Here is a 19,526-nt window from a genome sequence, read left to right on the forward strand (position 1 = left end):
CTGTTTAGGCTGCTCACCAGTGATAAAGGAAGCAGATGAATCAGTGTCCATCTTTCTGTCTCTTTTCTTCATTTTTCTAAGGCATCTGACTAGGACATCAGACCAGATGTTCAAAGAAAGCCCTCCTTGGACTGTACCACTTCAGAATACACAAGAAAGATAGTATACTTCTGTGGTCTCACCTGCACAAAACCTCCTGTTCATGAAAAATAAGGCTACTAGCTTTCCTTTCTAAAGTCTGCTTGATGGGAGAGTGAAAAGGGATGTAGGGACTAGGTATCCTCCTGCTCCTGTTCACAAGGATTGCAGTGGCACAAAACATGGAGAGAACACTGAGAAAAAGTTGTAGTATAGATGAGTAGTAACTGAAATGTATCCCAACAATGTTTTGACCTTGTTCTTATTGCCTCCCCACTTCCCTGGGCACCAAACTGGAAGACATTTAGTAGGAGTGGAATGTTTTGCAAAAGGGGTTCCATTTTGGTTCAGTGCTTGCATATGATGGTGGAAATGGGATGGGGAGACCGAGTAGGTTTTTCAGTGGTTCCATGCACGGTCTTCAGTGCCATCCATACCTCATTATCCTTTCCCATGATTAGCAAAATGGAAAACATTTTGCAAAGTAATAGTCTTCACTATAGCACTGCTATCTAGTTGTGTGTATTAACAAACTGCAACTTAGCCTCCCAATTTACTACAGACCAATTTTAAAGTTAACCCCCAAAGTAACCCTATAACAAGATCTGATACTAAACTTTTGATTCCCCATGGAGTCTAGCATCTGCTTCTTTTTTCTGGAAATGGGATGTATTTTTTCAAACATAAATATAGTGTTAAAATAGATGCATGAAACTGAATATGAGAAATACTAACTTTACACGGTTAAATGAACGACGTACAACAGTATCCCTCTTATGCCTTAAGTTCTGAGAGTTCTTCAGCCAGTTCCTTCAATACTCTAGGATGCAGTTTATCGGGCCCTGCTGATTTGAACTCGTTCAAAGTGATTAGGTATTCCTTGACCGTTTGTCTATCAATCTCAAGTTCCAATCCTGTCCCTTCTACTTCATGTTTCCTAGAAGGGTCATGGACCCTTTTTTGGGAGAAGACTGAGCTAAAGTAGTAATTGAGGACTTCTGTCTATTCTTTGTCATCTGTTATCATTTTGCCATCCTCATTGAGTAGCTGTGCCACCATTTATTTTCTCTGTCTTTTACTATGGACGTACCTGAAGTAAGCTTTTTTGTTGCTTTTGGCACCTCTTGCTAACCTCAACTCATTCTCAGCATTAGCCTTCCTGACACCATCCCTGCAATTCCGTGATACCTACCTGTGCTCTTCCTTTGTGTCAGGCCTTCTTTCAACTTCTTGTATGTGTCCTTTATTGTTTTCAGGTCATTCAAACCTTTTTGTGAAGCCACATTGGCTTCTGCTGTTTCCCCCCTTTTTTCCTTGTTGGAATTGCTTGCCATTGCACTTTTAGAATTTCCTTTTTTAGAAACTCCCACCCATCTTGGACTTCTTTTATCCTTAGGGTCGCTTATGTATTTATTTATTTGTTTGTTTGTTTGATTGATTGATTGATTGATTGATATCCCACCCTTCCTCCCAGCAGGAGCCCAGGGCGGCAAACAGAAACACTCAAAACACTTTAAAACTTCATAAAAAGACCTTAAAATACATTAAAACAAAGCAAAGTTAAAAACATTTTTTTTAAAAGAAGACTCAGACTGGGATAAGTCTCAAATTAAAAGACTTGTTGAAAGAGGAAAATCTTCAGAGGCGCCAAAAAGATAGCAGAGATGGAGCCTGCCTAATATTTAAGGGGAGGGAATTCCACAGGGTAGGTGCCACCACACTAAAGGTCCGTTTCCTATATTGTGCAGAACGAACCTCCTGATAAGATGGTATCTGCAGGAGGCCCTCACCTGCAGAGCGCAGTGATCGACTGGGTATATTACGGGTAAGACAGTCTTTCAAGTATCCTGGTCCTGAGCTCTATAGGGCTTTGTACACCAAAACTAGAACCTTCAACTTAGCCCGGTAGCAAATGGGCAGCCAGTCCCACCAATGGTTCCACTTGCCATGGAACCATACTTATAATTGTTCTGAGTTTATTAAAATCAGCTTTTCTGAAGTCCAGGGTGCGCTTATGGCTACTCTCAGCTTTTGCTTCTGTTAAAATCAAGAATTCAAGTATGTTGTGGTCACTTTCCCCCAGAGTCTGATCATTTGCATGCTTATTGAGTTCAATGGGATTGACTCCTATGCAATCATGGTTAGGATAGGAAAAACTGACTGAGGGGGAAGGAGCATATTGGAGGGGGGCAAAGGAAGGAGGAGGGCAAGACAGGGCAGGTTTGATCATTTGCATGCTTATAGAGTTCAATGGGATTTACTCACCTGCAATCATGCTTAGGATAGCTGAAACTGACCACGGAATGGGGGGGGGAGGAAGAGGAGGAGGGAGGGGAGGAAAAGCAGAGGGGAGGACTGGGATGGGAGCAAGCAGGAGGGGGGAGGGGAGGAGAAGGAGGACAGATTTGATCGTTTGCATGTTTATTGAGTACAGTGCAATTTACTCCCCTGCAATCATGCTTAAGATAGGTAAAACTGACTGGGGGGGGAGGGAGGGCTGGAGTGGGCAGGGAAGGAGGAAGGGAGAGGAGAAGTAAGGAGGGGAAAAGCAGGTCTGATCATTTGCATGCTTATTGAGTTCAGTGGGATTTACTCCTATGAAATCATGCTTAGGATAGGAAAAACTGACCATGGGGGAAGAGGAGCAAGAGGGGGAAGGAGCGTATTGGAGGGGGGCAAAGGAAGGGGGAGGGGAATACAGGTTTGATTGTTTGCATTCTTACAGAGTTCAATGGTATTTACTTCCATGCAATCATGCTTAAGATAGGTAAAACTGACCATGGGGAGGGGGAGGAGGGGGAAGGGAAAGGAGGGGATTGGAAGGGGATGGGGATGGGGAGAGAGGGCAAAGGAAGGGGAGGGAAGGGGCAAAAGGGAGAGGATAGGAGGGAGAAGAAGGGAGGGTTTGATCATTTGCATACTTTTTGAGTTCAGTGGGATTTATTTCTGAGCAATCATGTTTGAAAATGGAAATGGACTGCCTTCAAGTTGACCGGACTTATGGCAACCCTTTGAATAGGGTTTTCCTGGTAAACAGTAATCAGAGGTGGTTTTACCATTGCCTTCCTCTGAGGCTGAGAGGCAGTGACTGCCCCAAGGTCACCCAGTGAGCTTCATGGGTGTATGGGGATTCGAACCCTGGTCTCCCAAGTTGTAGTCCAACACTGACCTGGGGGAGGGGGAGGAGATTGGGTGGGTGGGCACTGGGCAGAGGGGAAGTCCCTTTCGTTTCCAAAAGAAAACTTTGTGAACAGTATCATTGCTTTTCAGCGTTTCCCCTACCTTTTTGTTCTACAGCAGGCACATGTAGCCTCCCACCCAAATTTAAACCAAAGCTGTACCTGCCCCCTCCACACCAGGCCTTTATTTCACTTTGGACAGTCATTCCTTCTCTGCAAGAATCCTGGGAAGTGTAGTTAGTGAAGGGTGCTGAGAGTTGCTTAGAGATGCCCTGTTCCCCTCACAGACCTTCAATCAGAGTGGCTGACTGTTAAACCATTCTGGCCACTGGAGCTCTCTCAGTGGAACAGGAGTCTCCTCTCAGCACCCTTTACAAACTACACTTCCCAGGATTCTCTGAGGGAAGCCATGACTGTCTGAAGTGAAATCAAGGTCTGGTGTGGGTGTGGCCCCTTGATTAGCCAAGCCAAGCAGCTGTGAGTCTGGCTTTCAGAACACTGACAGTTGGTTCTTACTGAGCATGCTCCGCGTTATCATTGGGTTCCAGTCAAAATTTCTTAAATTAATTAAAAATCGGCCAGGCATTTTTTTAACTTTTAAAATGCAGAAGGTGAAGGTCAGAGTATGGGGCAAAGTCAGTAATAGGATTACAGGTACTCTTTGAACATGGCTGATTTTTAATGAATTTCAACAGATTATGAGAACTCTGAGAAAAAAACATCCAAAAGGGCTCTGGGTTTTTTTCTCTCTCTTTTTAGACTTTGAACTCTCTATTCTCTCTGACTATTTTGTGTATCACCATGAAAATTGACAGGGTTGTTAAGCAAGTGTTTCTGAGATCAGGACTATAGGTTTTGTAAGGTTCTGTTTTGAAATGAGCTTACGGGAAGCATCAGAATGGCATAGGGGCGTATTTTCAATTGAACTTTGCGGAATGTGAAAAATCCTTGCTGGCTATAGTATACAGCCACTCTCGTGGCTGTATAATGATGAGAACGAACCTTAGCAACAGCTTGTATTTAGTGGGGTAAGAGTTTAACCATGAATCCTGGTTCAGGTGACACCCTCAAAGCCTTGACTTTGCTTAGCACGGTGCAGCTGTAAAAAGGGCCAGGACAAAGTGGCTGTGAGCTCCTCTGGGAGGCTACACATTTGCATCATCTCATTAAGTCATTATTTGGCATAATGTATATTTTGTTTCATGAGATGTGTGGTGGTAAAGGTGTTTTTTGTTTTCTACAGTCTCTCATTACAATGCATGAACACTCTCATTGTAGTAAAATCCATGAGGGCTTTTTCTATAACATTAAGAAATGAGAGTCTACCTGATTAGAAGTATAATCTGACCAATTTCAGGGAAATCTAATGAAGAATGGCTGGATTGCAGAAGCAAAAAAGAGAAACTAAAGGCAAAGTTTGCTTGGGTGAGAAATTGTCAATAAACAAAGCAATTTTTAAAAAAAGTTTGTTCTGCTGACCATTTTTTTCTCCCCACACAAAACATACCTTTAGGTTTCTCCTTATATAGTATTAAAAATTCAAGGGTATTGCAGGGTTCTGCCCCAGGTTGATGAAACTCTGTCGATCTTGGTAAATTGTGTTTGCAATACCAGGTAGGAATTCTGTGAGCAGAAAGGTTCACAAATGTAACACGTCTGATTGGCACATGGTTTTTTCCAGGGGGGAACCTTCTCTATGCACACATGTGCGCACACACACACAGTGTATGCTGGACCACACAGTCTTATAGAAGGTGGGGGAAAAGGTGTGTACATGTCTGAGGGACAGAGGAGTGCTGCGCAAGGGAATTCACAGCCATTGTCACCTCTCTGTCTATACTCTATCTGTAAAATACATTTACTGTTAATTCTTTGACAATTATATACTTCATATCATAACTTTATTAGTAGCATGTTCCTTATCTCACTTCCTCCAGTGTAAACAACACCAAATTTTATTATACAGTCCACAGAACTGGTAAATTTAGTGTGATCTCCTCTGCCAGGGATTCTCTTGATTTCCCTTAATATGATAGCAGCCGACTAGATTACAGTGTGGTTGTAAAGCACTCTGTGTCAGCTTTAGGCCCCTGCCCCCTGGAGAAGTATGGGGCTAACATCATTATATGTGGCCCTTGAACAAACTGGGAGAAGAATAAAAATGGTCTGCCTTGCAGGGTTAATGTTAAGATTAAGAAAATAATAGTAAGTGCCTTTCACCCTTAAGACACAGTAAATATGCTGACTATTATAGAGCCACAGGGTGCTTCCACATTGCTTTGTGTGTGTGTGTGTGGACTCGGTACTACTCACGCATTCCAGTTTTGCACAGCATCCACAAAGCAGGAGCATCAAGATGCTGCCCCATATTATTTTCCCATTTAAGATTTACCATTTCTGGAGAAAATCTGATAAATTAAAAAAAAACTAACACACTGAAATGGTAAATATGAATTAATATGGGGTGGCATTTTGATGACACTGTGTGGATGCTGCACAAAACCCGCATGCATGAGCAGCATTGAGTCCGCAAAAAACTTCTGAGTTGAAGTGCTCTTGGTGAAGATTTTGTTGACCTCACCACAGAGATGGCTTAAATAATTTATTGAATTTTATGTATTTGTTTATTTTAAAAGGAAATTCTAGGATTGAAAAAAAACCCTTTAAGTTAATGTATCAGGAAGGTGGGAATTTTTTTGTGCATTTTAATCATTTGTGTAAGTAGAACTTGCCACAGGAGAATCAGCTTCTCTTCCTTCTCTAACCTTTACAGGACAAAACCTTTACAGGACAATCCTATGCATGTTTTACCAGAAGCAAATCTCACTGTGTTCAGCAGGGCTTACTCTGTACGACTTAAGAAATTTTAGAATTTAGCCATTTCAGACTGGTAGATAATCCAGTTAAGTGTTGGTCAGTTGAATCATATGTACAGATACAAATTTACACAAAGGAATTATTTTGCTTTCTTAATCTTCAAATTAGATAAGCTGGAAATTTTGCGACATAGAAAACATATCACATTGAACCTGTCATTTTGGGCAATTCTAATGAGTATATTAAACATTTTCTGATTGAAATGGGTAGCCATTTTACTTAAAGGAAATCAGTTACTACTGTTTCAAGAACCATTTTAATATATTTCTTTAAGGTGCTGCCAAATCCAGTCCCGCTTCAAAACCAGGCTCTACACCGTCTCGTCCATCATCAGCAAAAAAGACACCACCAAGCAGCTCAGCATCCAAATCTGATAAAGATTTGGAGACACAAGTTATACAACTCAGTGAACAGGTAACATGCTTAGGCCGCCAAGTGGGAAGCTACCATTTATCTGAGTGCTTCAGTGAAATTTATTAGGATGTTAAGCAGAGAGTGATGACCATGTGTCTCTTCTCATATCCTGGTGATCCTGTGCTGCTACATCAATCCTAACAGCATTTGCAGCAGAGGAAAATGTCATAGGAAACTGCCTTAAAAGCTGGAGGGAAGATGCTGGTTTTGATGTAGGTTCCAGCTTGTGGGCTTTTAAAGGACCCTCCTGATTCTGTGGAGTGGAGGTACTGCCAAAAGTGTTCTCTCTTTTTCTCCCTCCGTGTTCTGCAGGTGCCCCATAATACATTGGACCACAGCAGGGCATGGTGTGAACACTGGCAAAGGTTGCAGATGTGTGCTGGTCCAAGTCCAAAAGACCAAGCACATAAATGGCCTGTTTGTAGTTGATTACAGAGTATAAGCAAGCTGCATGAAAGTAACTCACAAGAAAATAGTGGCATTCTTGGAAGGAAAGCTGTTAAGCTGCTACTGTGAGTTTCTCTCTGTAGATTTGGGCCATGTGTCATAGCCTAACCCATGCTGTGTTATGGACTTGCTTACTTACTCACTCACTCACTCCTTCCATTGTGTATTCCAGTTCCCTACTTCACTTCCTGGCTCATGATAGCTATAGTTTGCTTCAATGCCTGAATTGGGCAAAATGTAGTTACTATAAACTACAGTTTGCTTCCAGTTCTGGTAAACCATGGTTTGCACTAATTTGTCCAATTTGGATGTTATGGAGTAAGGCAGGGAGATGGAGCACACAAGGTGAGTAGGGAGGAAGTAGTGTGCAAGTCTGAGGCAGAACTGTTAACATCTGAAGCAGGCCAATAAGTAAGCTTACTTTCGCAAGCAACAGATTTTTCCCCAGTGAGTGAGTTCAGTCATATTTACTAATAAAAGGTCTCTCTCACCTTATGCAATAGAAATATTGAATATTAGGCAGGTGCCATCTCTGCTATCTTTTCGGCGCCTTTTGAAGACTTTCCTCTTTCAACAAGCCTTTTAGGTTGAGACCTATCCCAGTCTGCATCTGTGTTAGAATTGCTTGATATGTTTTTTAATAATGTTTTTAACCCTTTTTTAAAGTTGGTTTTTTAAAAATGTTTTTAATGCTGTTTTAATGTATTTTAAGATCTGTTTTTATGATCTTTCAAAGTGTTTTTAGCGCTTTGTTTGCCGCCCTGGGCTCCTGCTGGGAGGAAGGGCAGGATACAAATTATATATATATATATATATATGCATATATATGCATATATGCAATTGCATACTTACGCCTAAGATGTCAGCACAACCCAGTCTAAGTAATGCTATCACTGTGTAATATTGTCCAGCAGCCAGTAGTGGTGGGCATATCTCCCTCTGGCCTAAAAACATCTATTCTACCTCCTACCCAGCAGCAAATTCCATCATGCATTAACCCTTTGAGTGATTAGTCTGGATTACTCAGTTGACATGCCATAAAACAAGGACAAAAACTTTCCATGCTAGACCTGTCTGTCAGTGCAAGTAGTATGTTCTAGGAAAATTGTTAATAATTTGCTCCATAAAGAAACATTTGAGTGCCATAGCTGAGCGAGCCACAGGTATTTACTCAGAGATTTGTAGTCTTTTCCTTGCTTGTTGCCTTGCTTACCCACACCAGTGTCCATTCTGCCCCTCCATAAATTAATTTTGTTTTGCCTGCAATCGTAGTTGATGTCTAAGTTCTGGAACATCAGTTGTGACTAGAAGTTTCTACTACTGCATATAGCACTAGTTTAAACGCTGTCCTAAATGATGCTTGACCCTGGTTGTACATTATGAGGAAACCTGGGGGGGTGCATTTTTCAGACTGAGAGTATACATTTGTTTCTATTTGTGTTGATAGTTGTGAGTACTCAGTGTATGTAGCAATTGTCCAGACTGACAGATCTGCAGCATATAGCTATCCAATGTTTAGAAGCACTGTATTTTTACAGGTACATTCATTAAAACTTGCACTTGAAGGTGTGGAGAAGGAAAGAGATTTCTATTTTGGGAAGTTAAGGGAGATTGAGCTTCTCTGTCAAGAACATGGGCAGGAAAATAACGACCTTGTCCAACGACTAATGGAAGTTCTCTATGCTTCAGAAGAACATGTAAGTCCAAGATAATTACCTGCTTTTTCATGATAAGCGAGTATAGAAGATGAGCCCCTCATGAATCCATTGACACATCTTCCTGTCCGCGTTCTGTATTCCTGTCGTACCCTAGCAAAAGGCAATACTCAGGTGTTCTTTAACTTTGCATACTCTTCTCCTAGTTGCAAACATGCCCAGCCTTTCAACTGAATACTGAAATGTAAATTGGCTGAAATGCCACAAGCTAGAATGGGATTTTTCATTGGATAAACATATGCTTTAAATCATTGACAAAGATATGTTGTCTCTGCATACAACCATCAGCTCTCTTAAACATTAAAAGCAAATATTGCCAGTTTAGGGAAAGTGTTCACTTAAATTATAATGTTCTGTTTTTAAAAACGTACATCTTTGCCCTATTCACATTCTGCAGATGTATCACATCATTGAAAATACAGAATCAATCTTTTTTCTTCCTCTTTAAAAACTCTTTTCTGTTCCATCTATCTGAATTGAAGAAAGGGCTATTGGATAATACTAGAGCACAGTCTTTGCATGCAGAAGGCCCAGGTTCAATCCACAACATCTCCATCCTTCTGAAATTCTGGAGAGATGCTGAGAGTAAACATAGGGTATACTGAGTTAAATGGACCAGTGGTCTGTCAAACTCAGTACAAGGCAGATCCTGTCCTATTGGCACAATCTTTAGTATTAATTCCTATAAATTAGAGGCAAAAGAGAGCCTTTCAGGGACTCTAAAATGTTTCTTCTGTTTGGACTGTTCAATCAGTGCTATTTTAACAAAGAAGCTGCTGCTCCTTTTTGCTGTCTACATGATCTAGCTATTCTGAAACACTGTAGCCAACAGGATGATGCCATATAGGCAATCAAATTTGTTGCATGGAAATGTAACAAACCTCATTTAGGGAGTGGTCAGGAAGTATTGCCGTTATTTTGAATGAGAGAGAATAAGGAAAACAGCCCCACATTGCCCAGACAACCTTCCCTTTCTTTTCATGCTGTGCTGTAGGGCAGGGATGAGCAACCTGAGGCCCTCCAGATGTTGTTGGACTCTTAACTCCTATCAGCACCAGACAACATGGCCAATGTTCTGGGGTGATGGAAGTTGTAGTCTAGCACAATTGGACAGCCACAGGTTCCCCATCCCTGCTATAAAGTGTTTTGTTCCCTGCCATCACAACGCAGCATGGGAAGACATTGAATTCTGCCTGCTTGTACCAGCAATTCAGGGGACCTTTTCCTTGCCCCCAGACAGTGGGCAAGCACTTTTGTTCTGTTAGCAAACCACCTGAAAGCAGAACAAAATGTTAAATGAAAAGCGAGACCCCCCCCTCATGATTCTCTAAACTGGATGTCACAAATGCATGACAGAGATTAAATATGTAGGTGTTCCAGAGGAAAGTAACTATTTTCAATAAGGGTAGAATTCTCACTTTGATTTGAGGGGGACAAGCAGGTCTTAAATAAGCATGTAGATTTCTGGTTCAGCCACTGTGACTCAGCACTGCATCCTACTTCACAATTGTATGTTTACATGTTTAAGGGCTATTGACACTCTAAACAAAGCAAGACAGAGAGTACCTTCTTTCTAGCAGAATATTTCTCAAAGATCCTAGGCAACGCATGCAATTCCTTTGCAGAAAGCTCAGTTGTATTTTGGTATATTTATAGACGTGTCTGCCCTGTTTGGTGATGGCCCCCACAGGAGTCAATACAGACTGAATCTTATGAGAGTGAATCTTAGTTAGTTCTTAAGAGAAACTGCATTCTCAGAACAAAACAAATACGCCTTCACTACAAATTTGATAAACTTGGTAGCCTTTAAGTCTTGATGTTAGATTAGTAGAACTGTAGCTGATTCAAATGTGGGAAATGTCAGGCTGCAGTCTGAAGTAAGTATAGAAGGTCTAATAAACACTTGGAAATGCCATGCCTTTCGACATTCTCTCTACACATGACCAGCCACCCTGTCTTTACATACTCTGTCCCACACATAGCCCTGGGGTCAACATTAACAACCAGTATTTCAGTAATGCTGGAATTCATCTAAAAACTAAAATCTTTCAAGTTTGAATAATCATACAGTCCTAGTAAAAACGTGTTTTAGTTCAATTAAAAATCCATTAATAACTGACGTTTGCAGAGGGCAGGAAGGGGGGGATCTCACTCCAGTGTTTTCAGTATGCTGTTGACTTGGCTAAAGTTTCTCTCCCCCCCCCCCCATTAAATGGTTGTAATATTTTTCCCATGTTAAACCTACAGGAGAGCCACACAGAAGAGCATGAAGGTGAGGATCAAGTTCATGAACAGCCCCAACAGCAGGAAGAGTACTGAAAAGCCTAGCACATTTGCTACTTTTTAATTTTGTGTGGGAACTTTCTTCTGAAGAATGGAACGTGTGTGGCCTCAGACTTGAAACCAATCACTCTCAGTCTGCCATTAACATAAATGTATCGTAGTGAGTGTCAGCCAGCAGCTGCATTCTGTACCCATCCTTTACCAACATGTGTTTGCAGAAGTCTTCTATCAGGATATGCACCTGAGAAGGTCTCCGGGCTTTGTTCCCATTTCCTACCACTGCAACTTCACTGTTTGGCTGCTTGAGATTTGTTCAGCTTTTAAAAATATATATATATATATAATATATATTTATTTTTTCCTTTTGTCTTAAGTATGATACATTTGTAATTTGTTCAAAACTATTTATATGTGCATCTCTTATGACAAAAAGTACTGTTCTGTTAGATTTCTCCCATTTCATGATATTTGCCCTTTTTGGGAACATAAAGGTAAAAGTGTCCCCACACTTGTAGTGCGAGTTGTTTCCGACTCTTAGGGTGACATCTTGCGACGTTTACTAGGCATTTGGGAACATAAGTTTGGTCAAACTGTGCAAAGGAGGGGAAGCAACTGAAATCACACTCAAATTATACTTGTTCCCGTCTTTTATAACGCACAAGTCAGCAACCTTTCCCTATTTTTTTTAAACAACATAAACTGTAATCCTCCTGATGTTGTACACCAAAGCATATTAGAAATCTGCTCAGTATATGTTTTATTTTTGGAACATGCATACATGCCTGCCTAATTCTTACACTGAGAGCATTGTGACATTTTCCTTGCCACTATAAATGTTCTTTTTTACTTTTTTCCAATTCCATATACCATGTCTGTTGGTTCAAGCATTTATTATACTTTTTCACTGCTGTATCCGCACCTGCTGATGCAGCTTGGTTCAGACTACCACTGCTGGAAATGGTAATTATAAGAATCAGCCTCTTTCCTTTTGCTCTTGCATATATGGAAGGTGAACCCTTTCTTTTTTAATACTGTAGGACTGGGGCATGCCAGAAAATTTATCAGCATAATAGTACATTGTTTTTTCTCTGAAGTCTTTTTAGAGTCATGTTTGAAATGGAATGCACCTCTTTTTCACATAGATGCCAGTGCTAGCTTTCAGGCATGGCTTGGAATGTAAAGATACACTACCTAAATACACAAGATGGGAATGGCTTTGTGGTCTGTGACTCTTGAATGGATTGCAGAATGCAGAAAGCAGAAATAAAGTGTTAGTTTACAGAATTATTCATTGCCACAGGTTTTAATATTGCTCTTCTTGTTAATCTTCCACTTAGATGATTACATTTTGTAGAATTAAAACATTCCTTATTTTCTAAACTTAAATTGCACATTTTCTTAGTCTAGTTCTAGGTTTGTTGGTTTTCTATTCATGGTTTTCCTTGCTTGCTGTTTCATTCCTCAGTTTGAAATTTGACTGGTTATTTGGCTAGGCAAGTACAGTAACAAAAATCAAATAGAGTATCGACCTGCAAGCCACAATTACTGAAGGTCTCCATGTAGCCTTGCGGACTCAGTGGTGTCGCTTCACTGATTAATAGTGGTTTGCTACATATATGTATAAAAGCAAGGACTTCTTGCATCATTAAATTGCTTATTACTACAGATGTTATTTGCAGTAAAGTGACTCTTATTTAGTCACACAGTACAGGCGGCATGTATGATGTGTTTAAATATTCAAACAAATGTTTGCATTTTCTTAGCATAATAGAACTATAGCCGATCTCTTCATATTGGAAATGTTTACACAGCTCCCCTCCCTCCCCACCCCATGCAGTTTTATTGCCATGAAAATCAATGTGTCCCCTTTCTAGCCCTGTCCTTTTTAATTACTAGAAGTGATTTGATTTCTCTTGAAGGCTTTATACATAAAACAATAAACGAACAGTTACCTTCAGGAAGATGTAGTATACTATCATGATCCAGCATAGAAAAAAGATATGCATTTTTCTGTTTTAAAATGTCCATGATTATATTATTAATACTAGTTTTGCTGTCTCCAAAATGCTCATTGTGAGTAAAGGGAAATTTGGGCAGTTACAAGATTTCTGAACCAGCCTTTAAGCACCCAGTCATTGTCACCAATGCAGTTGCAGCCATGTTTCTTTTTTCCTCTTCAGCAAATTTTCAGAACACTTCCTTTTGAAGCGCTTTCTGGGCTTTTCGGGGTTTCTTTGTTCCCTGATAGTTCTCGTCAAAGCCTCTTTGCTCCCTAGTCCTGTCACTTAGATTTTTTGTGTGAGAGAGTGGGATGGGATTGCATCCAGATTTTCTTCTGTTGCTTTGTATAACTGATCTGTGGAGCAATTTCACTCCACCACTTGTTTGGAGACAGAAAGTGGCTGGCCTAGAAGGCAGGAGGATAATAGTTTATAATAAGATACACAAATATATATAGGAGCCTGATCTGCTCAGTTGTGCTGAGGGGAGTGACAGACTCTGGAAAGGGAAAGAGGAACACCCCCCACCTCCCCATGGTGAGTAACGCTGTTATTCCGTTATGGTTTTAATATGCATTTGTAATTACTTTTACTAAATAGCACACCATAAAGCTTTGGTTATATATTAAATGTAAACTGAAAGGAATGTAAACATATGTATTGTTAATTATAAATAGATAAGTAATGACATAATAGATGCAAAAAGTCTTATTCAGATGTATCAATCATTTTACGTTACCCACGAGTTGTCGCATGATAGAGTAGACTTTTTTTGGTCTCTGAATATGTGAATAACTTGACATGCGTTTATCTTTTTACATATTTAATAAAAAAAAAGTATATGTTAACAATTTGTCTAGCTCAGTAGACTTTCATGAGATTATATGTGTTGAGTTTTCTGATTTATAAACTGGTTTCGTTAAGAAATTTTGATTTGGGTTAAATCCAAATACTTTCAAAAATTAAAGTTAGTTATTCAGTATATATAGCAAATCTCTTTCCTTGCAAAATTTTGGGACACAACAAATGGCGATAAAAAGAAGCTTGTCCTGAATCTACTGTGAAAATATTAAGAAACAAAACCGAAGAGACTGAATCCAGTCCAAAGGGCCATAGAAGAAGATCTAATGCATTTACAGAGCTGCAGATGCACACAGCAGAAAAGCATGATGAGACTGTCCTTGAACATAGCCCCTTTTGTGTACTGGAGCTTCTGTAGCAGTTCATGCTCATGCTAGAAAGTGATAATTGCATCATCATTTTTGCATTAAATCCAATGCAAAATGGCATTGTTTTAATGGCCTGATCCAAGATGTCCTTGTTTCTGGACTTTAGCCATTTACATCAACATCTGATCAAGCAGGGTTTCCAAGTAATTTGCATAAAGCTGACCATGTGCTCTATGAAGGGACTAATCAGGTTAGGAAGGGACTGTGAATCAGATGCAACAATAATTGCTCCATATGAAAGGTCAACTCTATTCCTCCAGTTCAATGCTGACATTTTATTAGAACTTTTACAGGTAATTAAGAAATGGGAGGAAGGTACAGTACTGTTGCACTCGCAAGAGGAAATAAAAGTCTACTTGGAATTGTTCTCCCTCTTTTATCCACCACCCTTGGCTCATTCCCATTGTTTTCTCTTTCCCATTATCTATCAGTTTCTAAAGGTACTTCATGTTTTCTTACAGCTGGATATGGAATAAGAGCTTAATATTAGGAGCTGAATACTGATATTTAAAGTGTGCTTCAAGTAGATTTCACTGATCCCACCAGCAGGAACATCCTGAGTAGAGTTCTGCTAAGGGCATGCCCTACTAGTAGAGGGGGTATTACTTTTACCATTTCTCCTCCCCTGCAGCTCCCAGCACCACCTTCCTATCTATTCTAGAGGACCCTCTGGAGCAGTGTGAGAGGTGGCACTAGTGGTTGCAGGGGAAGTCCGTAAAAGTTGCGCCCCACACACACACTGCCAGTGGGAAACCTCTGCTGGATTAAAAGGCTACTGTGGATGGAAGGAGCCTTTCTATCCATGGAACACGAAATCTGGATTCAAGCCACTGGAAACAATGAAATTACTTAAAAGCTAATGTGAATTTGGACCAGGTAAGATAAAGAAGTTTAAAATACTCTAATATTTTGGATGATAACTTCTTGGGAGTCTTCTCAGTCAATTTATGATGTTCTTATGGAAATATACTAAAGGGCTCATGTTGAGAAACTTTTATGATGATATTCTTAAAGCCTGCTGGACAGATTAATATGAAGAAAAAGCTCAACTTCAGTAAAGCCAAACAATCAGTTCAGATTATCTGAGGACCAGCATTAGTCATTTGCTATGCTGCAAATAAAATTTTAATTTGCATTAAATCAAGTCTCATTTATAAAGCTTCTCAAGAAATATATGTTTGTGTCATATGCATTATACAATATATTCACTATAATGCTACTTTTTATGTGAGATCAAGCCAAGATCATTGGAAAATAACATGACGTAAATTTCACAAAAATACAGTATTCTAATGATTGCTACTTATGATTATGCTTTGAAGCACCCTCAATAAATTGGCCTTAGCCACTAGCTGGTATTTGCTGACAATCCAAAGAGGGTGGCACACTTGCTACAGAGTCAGGAGGAATGTAAGGGGTATGTGAAGGACTTCTTTGAGACCAGGACAAATAAGATGGAGGTGCAAGACTAGGGAGTGTTTTTTTATAAATTAATAGGATTGGTGGTATATCTTTACTTACGTGGAAGCAAGTCCCATGAAACAGATTAAGTAAACCTGCTTGGGACTGAGCTGAACTTGGAGAAAGGGTGATGTACCATTTGAATATATTTTATCTAATGTCATTGCTGCCAACTTCCAGCTCCTCCAAATGACCTATTTATTGAGCAGTCATCCTGATTTGCTTGTTCAAAGCTTACACAGTGGTTAAACTTTGTCCAGTTTTTGTTGAATATTTAGATTTGTTTACAGAAGATTAAATCACAATGAGCATTCACCCTGTATTCATGCTGATTTGTTTGTGGGATATTTATACATCTTCCCATTAATCATTCATCCCACATTTTTCAATGCATTTCCCTGTCACTTTCCAAAATGCAAACACTCCCAAGTTTTTAAAGTGTATTTTTTGTGCTAGAGTGACAAGAGTGCTTTGAGCCACTTTATGCAAACCTTCTGATATATGCTTGAATCCCTCCTGCAAAACAGTGACTGTCTGGAGGCACCCTTGGCCTCCTCTCTAAATACCTGAAGGTAATACCTGCTCTGCAGATCAAAGAAAATAAATATATATCATTTCGTATCGTAAAAGCATAACAATGTGAGGAGAATTTCATAATTTAGTACATCATTTTCCAGGTTTTAAAGAACAGCAAACAAGTTTTATAAATAACTGGAAAAAGACTATTCACAAAATTGTGCAGTTTTTGATATTTTAAGCCATACATAGCAAATGACATACATACTGTGTCAATTTTTCATTTCCTGTATGTAAAATAGGTAGCAAACATGAAACTAACCCATAAATTAGCTAGACATACATGTGGCATGACTACAAACCTGGATGTTTTACTTTAGATGTGATTTTTTTAGACTCAGGAGGCTAACAGAATGAAAGACTGAGATCATAACCATACTTGGAAGCAAGTTTAACTTAAATAATTGAAGATTATTGTTATGTAAATTCATTTAGGATTGCGTTGGTAGTTTTTAGTGCTTTAACTGCATCTTTGTATCACATGAGAGAAAACTCAATTTTAAATGGAGGCCAAAGGTCCCCATATTAATATCTGAAAGCCAAATCTTAGAATGGATGATGATGATACAATTTAAAGATAGCAAAGTACTTTGTCTTTTTTAAAAATAATTTACATTAACTCAGATATTATGTTAAATGTATAACTGCTTCCAGTATTTTGTAACACAGTCTTCTCTGTGCTAGTCACTAGTATTGCCATTCAAGTGATGTGTTGGCACCACTTTTTGGAATGTATCAATATCAGTAGTAATCCAGTGCAGTGTTTCAACTAAGCCTTAGTGCTTCAGTTCTTTTCTTTAAACATATATCCAGGAAAGAGACACTCTCTGAAGTTGGGAGCAGTGATTTATTTCCTCACAAATGGCTGCCTCCACGGTCAGCATATCCCAGTAACTCTTTGTTATAGAAGCTTATGAGATATAAAAATTAACTGTTCTAGTTAGCAAGTAGGAATTTAATGGATATAATCGATAAGTTTCACTAAATTCTGAGATCTTGCTTCTGAGAGTAGAATCCTGTGAAGAGTTTATAACCCAAGTGTTGACTATTATAGCATTCTTGGTCTAGAAATATGAATACACAATGGTGACACAAAATACGCAAAAAGGGTTTTTTTAAAAAAACAAAAAATAAGGTGTAATAGTTTCAATGTCACACTTCAATCCTATGCTTGACTACTTCGAAGTAAGTTCCATTGCGTTCAATTGGACTTACTTCTAGATAAGTGTGAATAGGATGGTAGAGACAGTGACTTGGAGCAAGAAAGACTTATTCTGGCACTTGGGAAGTAATACGAGATTAGATCATACATTGCTCCAAGCTGCTTATGTGGAATTGTCTGTATAGAAAAGGAAATGACAAGGAAGAAGAAACTATGCCAGTTTATAATGGGGGGGGAGAGAATTTGGACCCATAATTTCCCTAAGTGCATTCAGAACACAGCCAAGTTTTCTTTGGGTATAAATATTGGCAACTTCATTCCCTGACATAAAAAGAAAGTGCAAAACTTGTTGACGCAGAAAGAAGATTTGGCTTGCTTTAATATTGACCTTTTTTGCTATAGTAATTTAATGACGATGAAACCATTTGACATGAGTTTGGAGGAGAAAAGGACAATAGCTCTAGAAGGAAAACAGAGGAAAGCAGAAGCAGCCAAGGTTTCAAGCAGTCGTCTCAAGCTTAGCCACCAGTACTCATGTATATTTGGTCACAAAGGTATTTGGAAAAGGAATTCTTGAGAGATCTTTCAGGAAAACTGATTCCTATGTTGGTGAGTATAAGATGAAGTTACTGAATTAATCAGAGCAAAAAGGAACAAATTAAACAGGATGATGGTTAGCTATAGAATCATATCTTAAACTCTTTTAGCTTGAGCTTCTGATAACTTGTTGCTTCACTTTGAACACATCTACTTTTTGTTTTTAAAAGAGCTTCCATATTTCTACAGAAGTGTAACTTTTAGTATTATTGATACTGTGGACACTGCATTTATTCTTGTTCACATCTTCAAGGAAAAGATGTGGATGTTGAAATGTTGACTCAGTTGTTTCAACTAAAAGAATAAAAAAGACATCTTGATTAGAAAATGAAATGGATACATTCATCAATATCCAAATTATTCTAATCATATAGTATTAAGGAATTTTACATAAAAGCTACTGTCCTAATTGAAATTTCTCTTTTACAGTCAGTATGTTAATGAAGTACAGTTGTTAAGACTGGGGGAAGTTAGCTTCAGTTATCTATGCAAGCATTAAATTTGACCCAAATAAATCTCTGTTAATAATTGTGATACTGATGTGTGTGGCTTTGACTTTTTCTGCTGTCACTTCACTTGTACAGCAGTGATCATTTTCATTTCCAAGGAAGTTTTTCCACACATCCCACATCAAATACCTATTCCTCTTAAGGTCAATCTCAAAGAAATGTTGAATTAAATCATTATTTTAACTATCATTACGAAGCATTAATTTAGTTTGCCAAATTGATTTATTTATCCTCCAGGTGACTTGATGCACATGGGGTAACCAGCAAGTCTCAAATTGAGAATGTGAGTGGTTGTTACTTCATGGGCATGGAACTTGGGCTAAGGGAAGCCCTGATATATAATGTCTCTTCTTCCTTCCAGATATTTTATGAGGGGAGAGCCTGTTGCCTTCAAATGGTTTCCAACTAATATAAAACTTCAGCATTCCTGGAACATGTGGAAAAAACACCATTCATGCCTGTCCTTGGTACAGATTTATTTGTCACGTTTTTGCACAAAGTTGTCTCAAAGCTTACAACAGAAATAAACAGGAACAGCAAAAACATTACAAATCAGAAAACAGCAATAAACAGAAACTAAAATACTCATCTGAAAATATATTTAAAAGGAACAAGTCCTACCCACCACACTTAAAGGATGAGCACAAAAAGGCCACTAACATAGTTAACTACCCTGTCAAATGAAAACTGAAGGCCTGGGTTAAAAAAAATATCCCTGGAGCCTAAAAATAGACAACGATGGCACCAGACATGCTTCCTTGGAAAGAGCATTCCACAAATGGGAAGCCACAACTGAAAATCTCACATTGCCTTCCGCTGCACCTCCCTTGAAGAGAGCGCATGAAGAGCCTCAGATGATTAACACAGTGCCTGGGCTGGTTTATGTGGGAGAGGCAATCCTTGAGGTTCTGGGGTCCTGAGCCCCATAAGGCTTTATAG

At 39.2% G+C, this 19,526-nt stretch overlaps 2 protein-coding genes across 8 annotated transcripts in view; one reads left to right on the top strand and one right to left on the bottom strand.

Annotated features, from left to right (window-relative positions):
• MAPRE2 (microtubule associated protein RP/EB family member 2) overlaps positions 1–13,904 on the top strand; it is a 156,835-nt gene extending 142,931 nt beyond the window's left edge. For all 7 annotated transcript variants that reach the window (XM_061598315.1, XM_061598288.1, XM_061598306.1 and 4 more), the window contains 3 exons: positions 6,469–6,608; positions 8,594–8,752; positions 11,018–13,904. In XM_061598315.1, coding sequence (XP_061454299.1) covers positions 6,469–6,608; positions 8,594–8,752; positions 11,018–11,089 — 371 coding nt within the window. In that variant the 3' untranslated portion in view covers positions 11,090–13,904. The remainder of the gene's footprint in view (positions 1–6,468; positions 6,609–8,593; positions 8,753–11,017) is intronic.
• A 3,913-nt stretch (positions 13,905–17,817) lies between these two features.
• Positions 17,818–19,526, bottom strand: part of LOC133371201 (ethanolaminephosphotransferase 1-like) — a 160,598-nt gene continuing 158,889 nt past the window's right edge. Inside the window, exon 12 of the mRNA XM_061598376.1 lies at positions 17,818–18,372. Within this exon, the coding sequence (XP_061454360.1) occupies positions 18,319–18,372 (54 nt within the window). The 3' untranslated portion in view covers positions 17,818–18,318. The remainder of the gene's footprint in view (positions 18,373–19,526) is intronic.

Source organism: Rhineura floridana, chromosome 1, assembly GCF_030035675.1.
Source record: "Rhineura floridana isolate rRhiFlo1 chromosome 1, rRhiFlo1.hap2, whole genome shotgun sequence".
NCBI lineage: Eukaryota > Metazoa > Chordata > Lepidosauria > Squamata > Rhineuridae > Rhineura > Rhineura floridana.